Source organism: Poecilia formosa, unplaced genomic scaffold (assembly GCF_000485575.1).
Source record: "Poecilia formosa unplaced genomic scaffold, Poecilia_formosa-5.1.2 Scaffold10, whole genome shotgun sequence".
Lineage (NCBI taxonomy): Eukaryota > Metazoa > Chordata > Actinopteri > Cyprinodontiformes > Poeciliidae > Poecilia > Poecilia formosa.
Window position 1 is genome coordinate 2087118 of NW_006799949.1, and position 15367 is coordinate 2102484.

The 15367-nt window shown below is 36.7% G+C and overlaps 1 protein-coding gene across 1 annotated transcript; it reads right to left on the reverse strand.

Moving 5' to 3' along the window:
* Positions 1–1323: 1323 nt before the first annotated feature.
* On the reverse strand, positions 1324–13717 carry alpi.1 (alkaline phosphatase, intestinal, tandem duplicate 1). The gene is made up of 11 exons (XM_007541525.2): positions 13519–13717; positions 12873–12998; positions 10252–10367; positions 7386–7560; positions 6923–7095; positions 5932–6066; positions 5763–5838; positions 5210–5344; positions 4867–5058; positions 4472–4588; positions 1324–1987 (listed from the first exon to the last, which is right to left on the reverse strand). The coding sequence occupies exons 1-11, from the start codon at positions 13610–13612 to the stop codon at positions 1713–1715; spliced, it is 1614 nt and encodes a 537-aa protein (XP_007541587.1). The 5' UTR covers positions 13613–13717; the 3' UTR covers positions 1324–1712.
* Positions 13718–15367: the final 1650 nt, after the last annotated feature.

A 15367-nucleotide genomic window follows, 5' to 3' on the forward strand; every position in this document is an offset into this window, starting at 1 on the left:
AAATAAATGTATGTGTATGCACACACACAGGGCTGCTTAGATGGGTGATTACAATACAGACTAAAGATTTTAGTACCTAAATTCTCTTCTATCTAGTTCAATGGGATACATTTTTGTTTTGTTTTTTCTGTCTATCCATTAAAAATAGCTTAGATTTAGATTCTTTATTATTATTGTTGAGCAAAGGACACCCAGTTGTCCTCTAGTACAATGTTTTTTAAAAGTGGGGGCCACCAGGGGGCGTTATGGGAGTTTCAAAGATTTAGATAAAAGAGGGACAAATATATATATATATAAAATTTCAGATTTAAACATTCTTTTTTATATAAGTTAAAATAAATTATTCAAGATGGAGACAGAAGATAGAAATAGCCTTTATTGTCCCACAAAGTAGAAATTCGGGGAGTTTTTTTGTTGCCATTTTCATTTTTCTGATTGGCTTCCAGTGACATTCATCAAGTTGCTCTGCTCCTCAGGCTAGAAATGGAAAAGTTTCTGACAGAAGAAAAAGACAGAAGGAACCTTCTACCAGCCTTGCTGTGGTCACTGCTGCAAGAAAACTAAACCGTCGAGATAAAATAAATATTGATGAGATTAATATTAAAATATTACATATTTCCTAATCAAAAGAGGGGATTATGGTGGAATTTTTTTTCTCAGATAATATATTCAGCATCAGATTAATGAAGTCATAGTACCTGACAAAAAAAATTCCACAACAGAACTCCTGAGGCAGCATTTATGATAAATGAATGCAGTAATTATAGAATAGTAAATACAAGTGAGAAAAAAAAATGTTTCAATGTTTCTTTACATATATTGTTGCATTACTGCATTGTATTGCACACATACACACTCGTGCGCACGCACTCACACACACTCATATATATATTTATTTATTGACCATAGGAGACCAAGTAAGATACGTTTTATATTGGCTCATCGAAGGTCATTTAATATTGTAACAATGCCAAAACAGCTCACAGTTCAGGTTTAATTTACTTGATCAAAAGTAAATTAAACCTGAAGGAAAAAAAGTCACTTTTTTCAGGAAAAAGGTGACTTTTTTCAAGGAAAACATATGTATGTTTTCCTTCAGTAAATGTACATATGTCAACAGATGTACCACAAAGGGCCTCCAGCTTGGTTGTTGGCTTCAAGTTATTTAGAGAAAAACTTATGCACACAGTAAATTTTTATTTCATGTAAGTCCATGGCATAAAATAAAGAACTCTGAAAACATCTCACTAAATCATGAACTTACAAGTCAGTGCAAGTTTATAGTCTGTTTGAACTTGTACATTGATCAATTGGAATGTTGGATGAGTTATTGAGTCTTTAATCGTCTCTTGAAAAACTGTTTCAGTTTACAAAAGAATAACAGTTCATCTTTGCATATTTTCATGTGAACAAGCTGTCAGTGCTCTATTTTTTATTGCTAGGCAGCTTAGATTAGTTAACACTTGCGTGCTCAAACTTGCATTGTAAATCTATGGCAAAAACACTAGTGTGTGTGGATCATTACCACATGATCCAGGGAGTTTTTGGTAATAAATACAGTACTGTCAGTGTTTATCCATGCACTCTGATTTTCCAGCCCATGCACAAAATGGGCTTGTTGGCATATTTACCTGAAAGCACTTAATCCATAATCTTTGTTTTACTGCATGCAAATAATCGTAACAGTTCAAATGTATGTGTGTGGATGAAGGTCATCTTAAAAACCAAAGAAGGACAAGCATGTTGACCAAAAGGCCTAAATGTCTGTTCACACACCCAGCTGAGGAATGGCTGTGATGGTGAGGAGGGCAGTTTCTGTATGGCTCCAAACAGGCTGCATAGGCCATAACATGTGCTACGTAGTTCTGCTCCTTTACTCCATGAAACAGGTGAGCCATGGGACCTTTGGCGTAGATGGCTACGTCTTCTCCACCGTGTGTCTCAGCATCCAGTGGTACAGCGGCCTGCTGCATGTACTCCTCATCCACTGCAAGGAGACAAGTGCAAAATGCAAAAAAAATTAATACGTTAAAATGAATGTAATTTAATACTTCTATTAGTGTCCATTACATATAAACCAGCAAGCAGCATTTTGTAATATAAATATTGAACACATCCACTTTTTTTCCTCCCTAAATGTAGTTCTAATTGCCACATTGGCATGAAATTCATTCCCAACACCCATATCCAAGAAATCCACAAAAATTAGTCCATAAATTAGGTCATTAAAATAAGCTGAAGTGAAGAAATAAGAATTAAACAGAACAAAATACGTATAAAAAGCATAGAAAATCAGGACAATAGTTAGATTTTATCTGTATTCTGAAAGCAAAACTAACATTATCATTGCAAATTCATAACCTGTTATTTTAGTCCTAACTGATGACCAATGTTTGAGTGTTTCAGGGAGTCCTAATTAGCTTTTTTTTTTTTTTTTTATAAAAACGATAACTAATGCACTCAACTGAAAGACATTCTATACAGACTCACTATGCAAAACTCCACCTCTGAAGAAAAAGTGTGTTTAAACTTGTGAAAAGTTTTCTATACAGCTTTCAAACAAGCCAATTAAATATTAAGAAAATATAGTCTGGTCATATTAGATCCAAACCTGTACTCATTAAATATCACAATATATGAGAAACCACACTGCACAATAAGTTCACAGTTTCAGATGTGAAGTGTGAAGGTGTGACCATCATGATGTGGGGCTACTTTTTTAGCCCATGGTACAGGCACACTTCATGTAACTAGCAGAAAGAAAGAAAGGGGAAACCTTCCAGCAAATTACTATAAGAATCTGAATGAAGTATATTTCAACTACCCAATGATACCACAGTAAAGAAACTCAAGTGGTCTCAGGGTAAAAAAAAAACACAGCTGCCTAGTCAATCAATTTAGTCAAATCCAACTTTTTTAAAAAATCTATGGGAATACCTAAGCAGAGTGTATATAAAAGCTCACCAGAACTACAAGATTACATAACATACCTGAACAACCTGAACAACAAATACAGTAGTTTCTCTATACAAGACATTTTGACATTGAGATTGTGTGAAAAAAAGTTTGTGTAACCCTCTTTTTGTGACTGACTCCTGCTGTGAATTTCATGTCAATAACATAATTAGAAATACATTATTAAAAGTAGTAATCTTATGTGTTTTATATATATATTTTTTTTTATTATTTTAATAACTTTTTGTGTGAACCTTTATATCTCTTGTTACTGTCGGACTTGAATTTCCCCTTTGGACTACAAAGGCTGTTTCCATTCTTCATTATACTATGTTTGAATGTTTGGATACATTTAAATGCTTTTAGAGCTCATTTTCATGTGTAAAACTTGTGGGATAAGGAATTTTATTTTTGGAACGTTGTAGTAAATGGCAGATTTAATTCAGTGCAACCTGTATATTATAGTTTTCTTTGGATGTAAANACTTATTTGTTTGCGAAAACTTTGATGGATGCCCGAAAACGCTTAGGACCTTTTTGTTTCTCTCTGGTAATATATATGTATATATATTTTATTTTCCCCAATGTTCCTTACAATATGAAATAAAATATAACTGAAAACTGAGTATCCTAGATTTACTGTCCTTGTCGTTAAGACTTTTTTTATTTGTTGTTCCTGCTTTTGCACTAATACTGTAATTACCTTTGCCTCATACATTTTTTTTTGTAGTTTGGCCCATAAGATAGGGTTTTCCAAAGCTTCCATAATTTACTCAAACAAAACTAATTACAGCTTTCCAAAGCCCCAGAAGATAATTGAAGTTCCTTTGATGGAAAATGCAGAAATAGTGCCTGACTTTTAAAATACAAGAAGCACATGTTGGACAGGAAGTGAGATAAAGTATTTTGAAATTATTATGATTAAAAATAGTACAATCTTTTCTACACTTCAGATAAAGTAATTTTTTTTTCTGTAGAGCGGCACAGATGGTTGGAAAAGCATGCTGGTGCCCTTTTCTTTCTTGTTGCTTTGTAATTTCACTGCGTTGCTGCGGATAAAAGCATCAAAGTGCACATGTATTTCTTTTGCAATGCTTCCTGCCTCTCCAGATGGATACATTTTAAAATCAAATTCCATATGCAGTTGGGTTCAGTGTATAGCTATTAGACATGAAAACTTGTTCCAAAAAGTAATACTGGTCCATTTAGAAATGGTGAGCAAAACTTAGGGCTATAAAAGGTATTCCGTGCAATAACTTAAAATGCATGTGTATTTCCATCCTTCTCAACGTGTCACAAAGACATGCAAATGTAGTTTAAAAGTTCAGTTACATAAATGCAAAGGGTTATGCGGGAAAAAGAAAACAGATCACAATGAAATGAATGCATTATATTTCATCTTTGTTTTTCAGACAAACTCAGGCATGAGTCAGCCATAACCACATCAGTTAAAACTGTCTGTACACAGATCAGTAGAGACAAGCAGCTGCATCTGAAAACCATTAGCCTGGACTCACAGTAATCCACCGTTGTGATGTTCCCTCTGGTTCCATTTACATGCACATAACCAGGGCCATTGGCATAAAGGATGCTGGTAAAAGGCATTTCGTCATCTGCTTTCTTTGGCGCCAGACCTGAATCATTGTGTGGGAAAGTGAATAATGTTTGTCATGCAAGGTATTCCTCGATACTTACATATGCTTTGACGTCATATTGAAAGCAGATTACAATGAACTTGAATAACCTTTACCCAGGACTTTCTAGAGCTAAGAAACCCAAGAGTAGGTCAACGTTTTATAGTCTTCAGCAAAAAACTGTGTTGGTCTTACATGTTTTTTTGTTGTTTTTTTTGTATACTTTCACACAACTTTTAATATGAACAGCATTAAAGTAGCTATTCTTAGAATCATACCAAAAATGGGGTTCCCTCGAGGTGTGTTACCACCAAAGGTAAAGACATGAGAGTGGTCCGCAGTTACCACTGTCAGTGTGTCAGACTCATCGGTGATTTGTGCTGCCCGTTCAATTGCACGATCAAACATCTCAGCTTCAGTTAGTGCCAGTTTTGCAATGCCATCGTGGTGTCCATGGTCAATTCTCCCTCGTAATACAACACAGAAAAAACAAATTTCAACAACTGCACATGATCATGCACAATCAGGATTCTGTGTTATTTCAGGTACAACATTGCAAATAAGTGCTTTCTTGAGCTCTTGTTTTGATTTTACTTTCAACAACAATCCCATGATACTCATCTTCCACAAACAAGAAGTATCCTTTTGGATTCTTCTTGAGGATTTGAATTGCTTTTTCGGTCATCTCCACAATAGATGGGTCTCGTGTGGTATTCCGGAAAACATCAAATCTCATGTCCTTTGCTTCAAAAAGACCTAGACCCAAATAAAAGAGCGTGAAATCTCAGCATTATGAGATTTACAGTTGGAGACAGTAAAGACTCAGCTCTGTTTAGAAGCAATAAAGCTGTGAAAAGAAAGGCCACAGGGGAAAAAAAACAAACATTTAAAATAGGATCAGTGAGAAAGTTCAAGAGTCTGAACTCCTCACATATCAGAGGACAACATGATAATAAGATAATAAAGATTGTGTACTCTTGGTAGCTGCACCTGGATTACTGTTAAATGCACCATCACGGCAAGAAATGCACCCTTGAGTCTTTATCTCTATAGTTGGACCTGATAATGCTTGTTAAAAGCAAATTTACTCACAACACATGACTGTTTTAAATGGCTGTAAAGATGAAAGGTGATACTTAGAGATAAAGATGTTATATACTACTTGCACACCCACCCATCAGACGATCTGTAGTTCTCACATTTATCTCATCAAACTCCTTCTTATGCCAGACATACAGTGATTTCTTGTTCTGAAAAACAAATCCATGGTCACACATATAAGTTAGTAGCAGAAGTCCATAAAATGGAAGGTAATATATCAAGCTAATGCTCATTAACCCTACCGGTTTAGCATTCAACCACACGTCAATAAGGTTTTTCTTGTCTTTGCGGTTTCCCTTACGAGAAGAGGAGGTAGGATACTCAGGATCCGGAGTGCCTTTTGGTGTCATGTACATCCTTCCTCCCCCAAGAATCACCTTTAAGAAAATCACATGGCAAAATGTTGATGGAGGCACTTTTTAAAGAATTTATCCGTACAGCTTCAAAAAACACGTGGTGTACAACATGCAACATGTACAAGTTCTAAGTTAGAATCTTTTTAGTCTAAACATCTACAGGAGGAAGTAGAAATTATTTGGCAAGCTACGTCAAGCAAAGGAGTAGCTTCAGGAAATAAAAAAATATAATTCATTTTTAAAATATATATGGGAGGTAGTTATAGCCATCCATATGTGTGTGACTCCAAATATTGACGCAGGGTTTTGCTTACGGTGTTTCTTAAAGGATCCGCATTGAAGTAACTGACTGCTCTCAACTTTTAGTAATCTTACAGCAACATTTGCTGTATAATGTTGCTATTGAATAAGCCAATTTGTTAGCATGCCTGTTGTTTCAAGTATTTTAAAGATGAAAATGAAATCTAAATATTCAGTGAAAGCAATTCAGTCACAACTTGCGAGCATAGATGTTTTCTCAAGATGACAATAAAAGAGTAACATGGCTGACCGCATTAAGGGTACGCAATTTCAGCCACCATAAATCCTTCCATTTAAAAATAATATTGCAGAGACCGTGCTACCTGAACTGGAGGAAAAATTAACAGTTACCTGCTGTTAATTTTATTTAATGTGACTGCTATTGACTTTAACACAGGGTTTTGGAGATCAGAGGTTTGCTTGATGTCTCTACATAGCCTTATGGTACACTCTATAGATTTCACATTGTCTAAAAATTAACTCTGCCATATGCTCAGCAGTTCCTACATGTAACCAATGTCACCATAATTAATCAGTCTCAGAATATGTTGGAAGATAATAAGCTGTTCTTTCATACATCAATGTCAAAGTTGGTGACCAGTTGGGTAGCGATATCCACACATCCATGTTTTTGAGCACTGGAAGGAAGGTCTGCGTCGCTGTACCAGCTGCGGCTGACAGAGTGGGCATAGGCTGCAGCTGGTGAGGCATGCTGAACACGTGTGGTGGTCACAATACCCACTGATTTACCTGTACAACCCAGAGAGACATACTCAAATCAGAAATATATCTGTTTTTTGTTTTATTTTCATAAATGAACAAAATGACCACTACAGAAGTGGACCACTGCAGCTATTCCTGTCCACTGCATAGAACCAGAATAAGTGACACCACATGCTTATCGGATGATTGTTTAACCCCACACATTTTTCATCTTAAGTAAGTATGGTTAATTTGTATCTTGAGATAAGAGTGCAGTTTCAACTGGTTGACCTTTCCAAGATGAAGCACACCCACTGTTAGTGATCTACTGCGTGTACCTTCGGCTTTCGCACGTCGTAGTACTGAGTAGACCTCATTTCCAAAAGTAGTGTTGCACTCATAGGCCACTGCTTTAGCGCTGAGTCCAACTGTCTTGGCGTTGGCCTTCACCCCACAGTGATAGGCAGTGGCCGTGCTGGCGCTGTCCGCAACCTGCTTATCCACACTGTAGGTCTTCAGAAACAGAACACAATTGAACAAATAAATGTAAAGTGGACACGGTCTAAAAATACACCCTTGTATGATTTATCAACATTTTTTAACACGCATTCATTGTTTTCCAGTGTCCTTTTTTATTATTTTATATTAACCTTCATGTCACCAGGAAGATCCATTGAGATTTTAATTTCGAGTTAGCTCCTCCTAGTGGCATTAGCTCTAGCTATTATAGTAAACACAGTCGATTACAAGCCGGTCACTTTTGTTTCAGCAGATATCTCATATAAAACGGCTCATGAAACCTTTGAGGCCGTTTTATGGTTTTGGGTTGCCCTCATGACCTCCTCCTCTTTGAATTCTTGTTTTTTGTTTGTAGACTTGAACCACACTTTAACATAACCACGTCTTCTGCCTGGCATGCATTGTGCAGGTAAAAAAAAAAGAAGGCAACCTGCTTATTTGAAAAATATAATGAAGATATGCAATCTTCGAAGTAATTGTGAGTTCTTATGCAGAAAACACCACCACTTTTAGGTCAATAAGTAAATTCTAACATTTTAAGGCCAACATGCTTAAATAGTCATGGATCCCTTTAAATAGATCAAATTCATTTTAAAGTACTTTACAATTAAGGCGCTGTAAAACAGCAACACATAGCGTGAATATGCACTAAATATTTTGAAATGTTCAGGATATGTTTTTGGAAATACAGATCTTTTTGCTTTACTTTTAAGACGATTCAGAACAAATATGCAACTAATACAATGCAACATAAGCAATAACAGCACCTTGTGTTGACACCAGAGTCTCACAATAATCAAATGTTACTTCTCCTTGGTAAAGATCTCCAAGGTCGAGTAAATAAAAAATATATATGTATACTTATCACAAAGATTTAATCTGTCTTGATTGTGGGTTGAGACAGCAAACTACAATTAATAAATACTCAACCTCTCCACAATGCTCAAGTTACAATAATTTAGGGATTAAACTTGCCCAGAAAGCGATGTGAGACCCAGAATTTGTGATCACTACTTACAGCCTATTGTCAGCATTTTAATTAAAGGGTGAATTAACAAAATCCTTTAAATCTCTTTCAGTTTTGTGGTTTAAGAACTTACGTAGCAGTGCATGCTCATTAAAAGACAAGATGCAACATGCTGTTGGAAAGCCAAGTGCCACTTCTGTTTTTCATCTTCTCTCTCTTTATTCATAATGAACAGTGCAATTTTACTAAGCAGCCAAAACTAAGTTGGAAGATTTAAATGCATGCATGTGTGCGCTTAAAATTTAGCACAGCTCTCTCTTCACAGTCTCATACTCAAAGTGTGTCTGTGGTGGTAAATAAGGTAAATTACTTCAGATTTTCCATTTGCAAAGCTAAAGTTTTACCATTTCTCTTCTGTGAAAGTGATTAGTATTCTATTATGGAGTTTGCTGGCTAAAGCAAGTCTGAATAGTAAAATTGCATTTATGCTTTTGCATGCTCACCTTTAGTTTGTCATTTTAAACTTAGCAACCTTGCAGTTTTCCTGAGCTGTTTCAGAGGAGAGGAAAATGAGAACACTAATGAAGCAGTAACTCTGGAAATGTGAGATTTTCCAGCCACCTCACAAGTAATACCCCTGGACAATCAGGGGATGTGAAGAACAACGTTGCCAATGTTCCACTGTGTAGTTAAATGTGTGTTGGTAGGAATCATGACTTTACTTATATTTATGCTGCTCTTTTCCACTTGGTATAGCAATGGTCAAAGAGCTTAATGCACAATTCCTGGAAAACTGTTAAGCACCTTAAAGAAACATAATTTTAACTAACTTTTTTGGCTGATGAATGTGAATAAGTGGAAAAATGGTTATAAAGCAGCAAGAATAAAAGATGACTGAGCTTTAATGGCTTCCTTGGGAGCTAATGGACAATGTGTTTTGAAAGGAAAGACTAGAGTTCTTTGCTATTGGAAATGTCAAGGAAACTCCTGGTTATTTTAAACCACTGGCATTTAATAAAAAAATATGGAGTAAGTGAGTGTGGATAACCAACTCAGACAATTTTTTTCCTTCCCTTGACTGAACTACCAAAGCGTCTAAAAATAGTTAGAAAAAAAATACCTGGGACGTTATTTTTGGATGAGCTGTAGTTTCAGTAAACGTCTCACAGAATACTGTAATTGTTAGAAGGTTCCGCTGGGAGTCTGGCAGACTTAACCCAAATCCTTCATAATTACTCATTCCATCTTTCTGTCCCAACTCTTCAAAGAGCTCAATGTGCTCCAAAAGGTCAAATCAGATTCAGTAGACTGAGATGAACTACACTGTGAGATGCAAAACAAACCGTTTCAAGATTATGTCAGGGCTCAAGTCAAGGTGTGCCTGAAATTTGAAAACCATACGAAAAAAAAAAAGAAACAAACAAAAAACATATGAAATAAGTGTTGCCATTGTTGGAGCAGATTGTGGTACGCACACACTCTAGAATTACTTTTAAACTGAAACCAAAGTTTCAGCCAGAAAAAAGGAGATTAACAGAAGTTAACCGAATCATGCCAAAAAGTAGTTGGTTTCTTTTACAAATGGGTGTGCCGACTTACTTACAAATATTAAAGCTTGGTGATAACACCTCCTAAGGATATTTTAAACTGAAAATTTTAAGATTTTTTTAAAACTTTTTTATCATTTCTATGTCAGCAGTTCTACTTTGTGTCACTACCTTAGAGAGGGCGACATATGGGAAGGTGTCCATGGCCAGCTCCGTTTCTTCCCCAGACCCGCCCTCATTCTGACCTCGCAGGATACGTGCTGCTGAAACTGTAGACACACCCATCCCTGCCGAAGGATGACAGACAAATAAAGTTCATTTTTATGTCCCATCTGCTTTTCTCATCTTTGTTATCTCAAAGCAATTACATAATTAATCACATATTTTGCCAGCAATGCTTCTGCATTCATCGCCCTTTTGACATTACATAAACTCACAGCACATACTGTGCAGATTATCTGCCACCAGTTTGATAATATGAAACAATCAATCACAAATTTATGCCGCTACCTTTGTAACTGCTTCTCTAGTTTGTGTAAATACTAAAAATATTATGAAGATGTAAATCTCTAAAGAAAACATGCAACTAGCAAAATCAAAATTTAGATAAAACAATATATATATATTTCCAGGTCAAAATAGCACTCTGTTGTGATGGAACTAATTTTACCTTAGTGAGTTATGTGAAACAGTTAAGGGATTTGCTCTATCTTTGCCCGTTTAAACGAAACAAATCCTAGCTGAGTTAAGGCAGCTGCAGGAAATTTAACTCAAAAATCACAGTCGTAAAACTTAGAACAGGCTCTGGGCACAGCAGACAGGGGAGATGCACAAAGAAAACTGAACCCGACCACCCAGAAATGTGACTGAGTTTGATTTAAAACAGATACTGCAATAGTTAACTGGAAAACTGTTCTTTAATCCATGTGCATTTAAACAGCTTCTCCTGCAAAGATGAATTTAATGCCTTGTCGACTGTAAATATAAACACACAATAAGAATTTCTATCCAATCCAGATGTAAATGGTCTCCTTTTCACTGTAGCTGACTCTACTTGGGAGTGCCAGAAGACAAGGCTAACATTTCAGCATTGACTATAGAAGTCAGCAAACACAACACAAAGGTGCCCTTTCAAGTTGGAAAATATAAAACATTACAATGCAATTTCATTTTGAACTCACTTATGTTATGTTCTTATGTTAATGGATCATTCATGCACAGGCAAAAGCAGTTGTGGCCATTGCCATTATACTCTTTACTCTTTCACCAGTAAACGGTGCCAATAAATGTAGCAATGGACCCAAAAAGAAATCAAAATGATCTACAAGGAACATCAAAATACTTTATAAATGTGTTTCAAGAAAGAAAATCTAAAAGGCATACAATAGACATCTGCTAATTTATTTTCATGAGACCAAAGCTGTTTCCAAGGGAAATCTACTCTTTAACCAATAGTCAGTAAATGCATATGTGGTATTTTGAACCTTTTCTCCAACTTCAGTCAACCAAACTGTCACACTTTATTACTTGTAATCTTTGAAGACTATAATGTATTTCGAGCACAATATGTGTTTTCTTTTTCATTTTAGCACATTTTTTGGATGGATGGATGGATGGATGGATGGATGGATGGATGGATGGATGGATGGATGGATGGATGGATGGATGGATGGATGGATGGATGGATCTTATCACATATTTTCTTGGAAAATATGTCTACAAAGCTATAATTTTCCTCTCATGAGGTTTGTTGAATGGAGGCATGACTCACAAAACAGCTAAAAGCAAAATCCTTCATTATCTTGAGCTGTCTGACAGACACCTGACAGCCATTTGGGTTCATTTACAACTTTATCCACCTTTATATATATAAAAAAATCACTTCCATCTGAAAAAAAAACTAGCCTCAAGTCATGATGCTGCCACCACCAAACTTCACTGTGGACGTTGTGTGCTTTTAGTGATGTTCTACATTATGATTACGTCAAACTTACCTTTTGGAATTGTGTCCAAAGGTTTAAATTTGGTTTCGTCAGGCCATAACTGTTTAACAACTGATTATTTTATTTGAAATTCCGTGTTTCTGTATGGAGCTCTACTCCTAATTTCAGGCTTGAAGGATACTTGACAAAACATCCAGTTTTTGTAATGCCCTGTAGTACTATATTATCTCCAGCTATTGAGAAAATCTTCATTTTGCCATGGTACAAAAACATTTCATTATTTTTTGTGTTTGTTTGTTTTTTGCACCCTTCTTCTGATTGATACCTTAGCACAATTAGATATTTTGACCTAATTTTTCATTTTAAAAAACAGTGTGTATACTTTTAAGAGCCCACTTAACAATTTAAAACAGTGGGCAGAGTAACGGAACTGTGTTAGTTGCATTACCTTGTGACATTACTTGCCTGTTCTTTGAAAACTGAGGAAGGCTTTTGCTTTGCTCCAATTTCAAAAATAATTTGTAGTCATCATGAGAAAAAGCCATTATTGTCTTATCCCACTGTCTTGAGAAATGTCAAGTTTTATTACCTTCAGGCTACGACAAAATTTAATTATCAGGCTTCCAGTGGTGGTCAGAACTATTTATTTGTAAGATGCATCCTTCAATAACTAACCAGTAACCTATGATGACACTGGTGTTCTCATCAACCCATTAACATATAAGCATTTTGACATTAATGAGTTTTAAACATTTGACATGAAATGATTTTCTTGGCTTTGAACAGTATAAAAACTTAGTTCAGATATCATAAATAAAGTAATTTTGCACAAAAAGAACATTTACCTACCATCGCCAAGAAATAGAATAATGTTTTTAGCCCGGTGTTGTCGAGGATGGAGCTTCAGTGCAGCATCCAATGTTGCCTTTGCTTTTGAGTCCCAGTAGGAAGGGTCCTTCTCAAGTTCATGAAAGCCTGTTCAAAAATAGAAACATTTTTAGAGGTTAAGAAATATAAAACGAAGTGCAAGGGCAGCATATGTGCATAAACATTTATTTGAGACATTTTCTGACATGTTGATGTTTACTTTGCCCTAAGACAAACAAGAACAGGGTTTACACAGGGAATTAGCATAAACTGCCAACACAGTTAAAATTCTGTCCATTCATTCTCACTAAGAAGCTTCAAGTCGGTGAAGTTAAAAAAAAAGAACATTCACCCAGAAAATCTTTAGAACAACGGAAAGTCAAACAGAAGGTCCAACACTTTACATAAACAGACCGACACAGGCAAAAAATATCCTCACTCAAGGCTTTGTTCATCTGCAGAGACTTTCCATGACACCCACACACCTGAGCCGTGACCATGCCTTCATGCAGTTCTCAACAACACGTCTGCCGTCACAAACCCACACTTTCCAGCTTGTGGTTACCTGCTTGTATGCTCTAGTCTGCCCGCAAACACTACCAATATCCTGACCCTGTCATCTTCTCACCTTGGCTGTCCATAGCGGCCAGGCCTGCAGGCATCATGATGAGGCCCAAAAGTATAACCTGAAAATTGTTGGACCCGCAAAGTTCCATCAGCATCCCTAATCCAACCTGGAGACTGAGGAAGAAGAAGAAACAAGACCAAAAGGCAGAGACTGTGTGTGGCTGGTGAGACCTCCAGTCCTCCTTTATAAAGCCCCGCTGGGGTGTGTAACAAGGAAGGGCCTTCGCCAGCTCATAGGCTCAGAGCCATGAAAAAAGGGAGGAGGGGGTGAAATCTAAGAGAAGGAGGAAGAGACAGAGGAGAGACAGAAAGAGAATTTGAAAAGTTAGGACCACACAAGATTTGTGTGGCATTTAAGACCCTCGGCTCACACTGATTTCCAGAAATGCCCGAACTCTGGTTTACTATTTTTGAGCACTGAATTAATTGTGGTTTTCCTACCTTCTCTGGTTTCTTGCTCTATGCATGATAGAGATCTGAATTAACTTCTGATGTGGTAAAAGTCCAAATATTCTAGCGTTCAGTAATCTACCTAACTGTAAAAGAAAAATTGGGCACCCAGTTTATGTTGGCATCCAGCGAGATATAAATCCTAGCTGGGCTCTTTCCATTACTTGCTAGTCCCCATGAAAAGCAGTCTAAGGGAAAAAAGAGGGGAATTGTCCAAGCTATTCTGGAGAATATCACAATGTGCTCTGCTTTTAAGTCAGTCGGTCAGGTTTCCATTTCTCCCCCTCTTTGAATTCTTCTGCAGCGTACGAGACCCCAATATTTTCCTCTTTCTAACTCATCTTGGCAGTTTTTTTCTGTGGCAAGTGAAGCATTTTTCTTCTGTGAGGTAGTGGAGCTGACTTGCAAAAACAAAAACATCTTCAGAAGTGAATTTATGAAATGAGGTGAGCTAGGCCAAGCTTGTTTCACACAGTGATGGGGAATCAAATTCCCGGTGAACGCCTTTTTGCCTCGCGAACCCACAAGACTCAATCTTTGTTACGTTTCAGAGCTCCAGAGGATCTTTGCTTTTCTCCAGTCAGTCATGTATTGCCAGCAGGAGTTTCAAGTCAGTCACATGTATCTAATCAAGGCTGCAATAAAATCATACAAGGAATCGGGCTGAAGAAACCACGTGATGTTGCCCACAGCAGATGAACTGAAAATACCAGCAGGCGTGTGCAAAAACCGGAAAACCTGCGCAGGCATGTTTGTCTGCTCATTTTGTTGTACAACTCTGCTGTTGAGTGAGAATATAGACCGTTTTGTCAGATTCATTTTCATGTATGACAAGTGTAAATACCTGGCGGCTGTTTCTCATCTCAGTAACAAAAGCCATTGTCATGCCTTTGTTTGAGGAATACAGTTGAAAACAAATATTTACATAGAATTTTTAAATAACAGCATTTTCATTGTTTCTTACTGTCTGAAGATAAATAAGACAACATTTTTGCTGTTTATGTTCAGTTAGCATTGCCAATGTTACTTTTATTTGCTAAATGCCATAATCACAACAGACATGTTTTATTAGGAGACTGTTTTATTCCTTTTCATGAACTCAGATGTTTACGCACGCACGCACACACACGCGTACATGCGCGCACACGCGCGCACACACACAAAATATGTCTACAAATACACACCTGAACAAACATATTTAATTTCTGGAAAAATGTCCTGTGGAGTGCCATATTGGCCATTATGCGAAGTCAAGGAACAGCCAACAGATTGTAATGTTAGACTTATTTTTCATAAAAACAAATAGGATTTCAGCCTTGATTTAAGCCTTTTTGCAGTTTTCTGGAAGTTTGTTCCAAATTAGAGGACCATAAACCTGGAAACCACTTCTCTGTGTATAG

Coding starts and splice junctions, on each gene's coding strand:
- alpi.1 (XM_007541525.2), bottom strand. CDS start 13,612: ATGCTGATGGAACTTTGCGGGTCCAACAATTTTCAGGTTATACTTTTG. Junction 5,059..5,209: donor ATACTTCTTGTTTGTGGAAG/ATGAGTATCATG, acceptor GTGTTGTATTAC/GAGGGAGAATTGACCATGGA. Junction 4,589..4,866: donor TCGAGGGAACCCCATTTTTG/GTATGATTCTAA, acceptor ACAATGATTCAG/GTCTGGCGCCAAAGAAAGCA.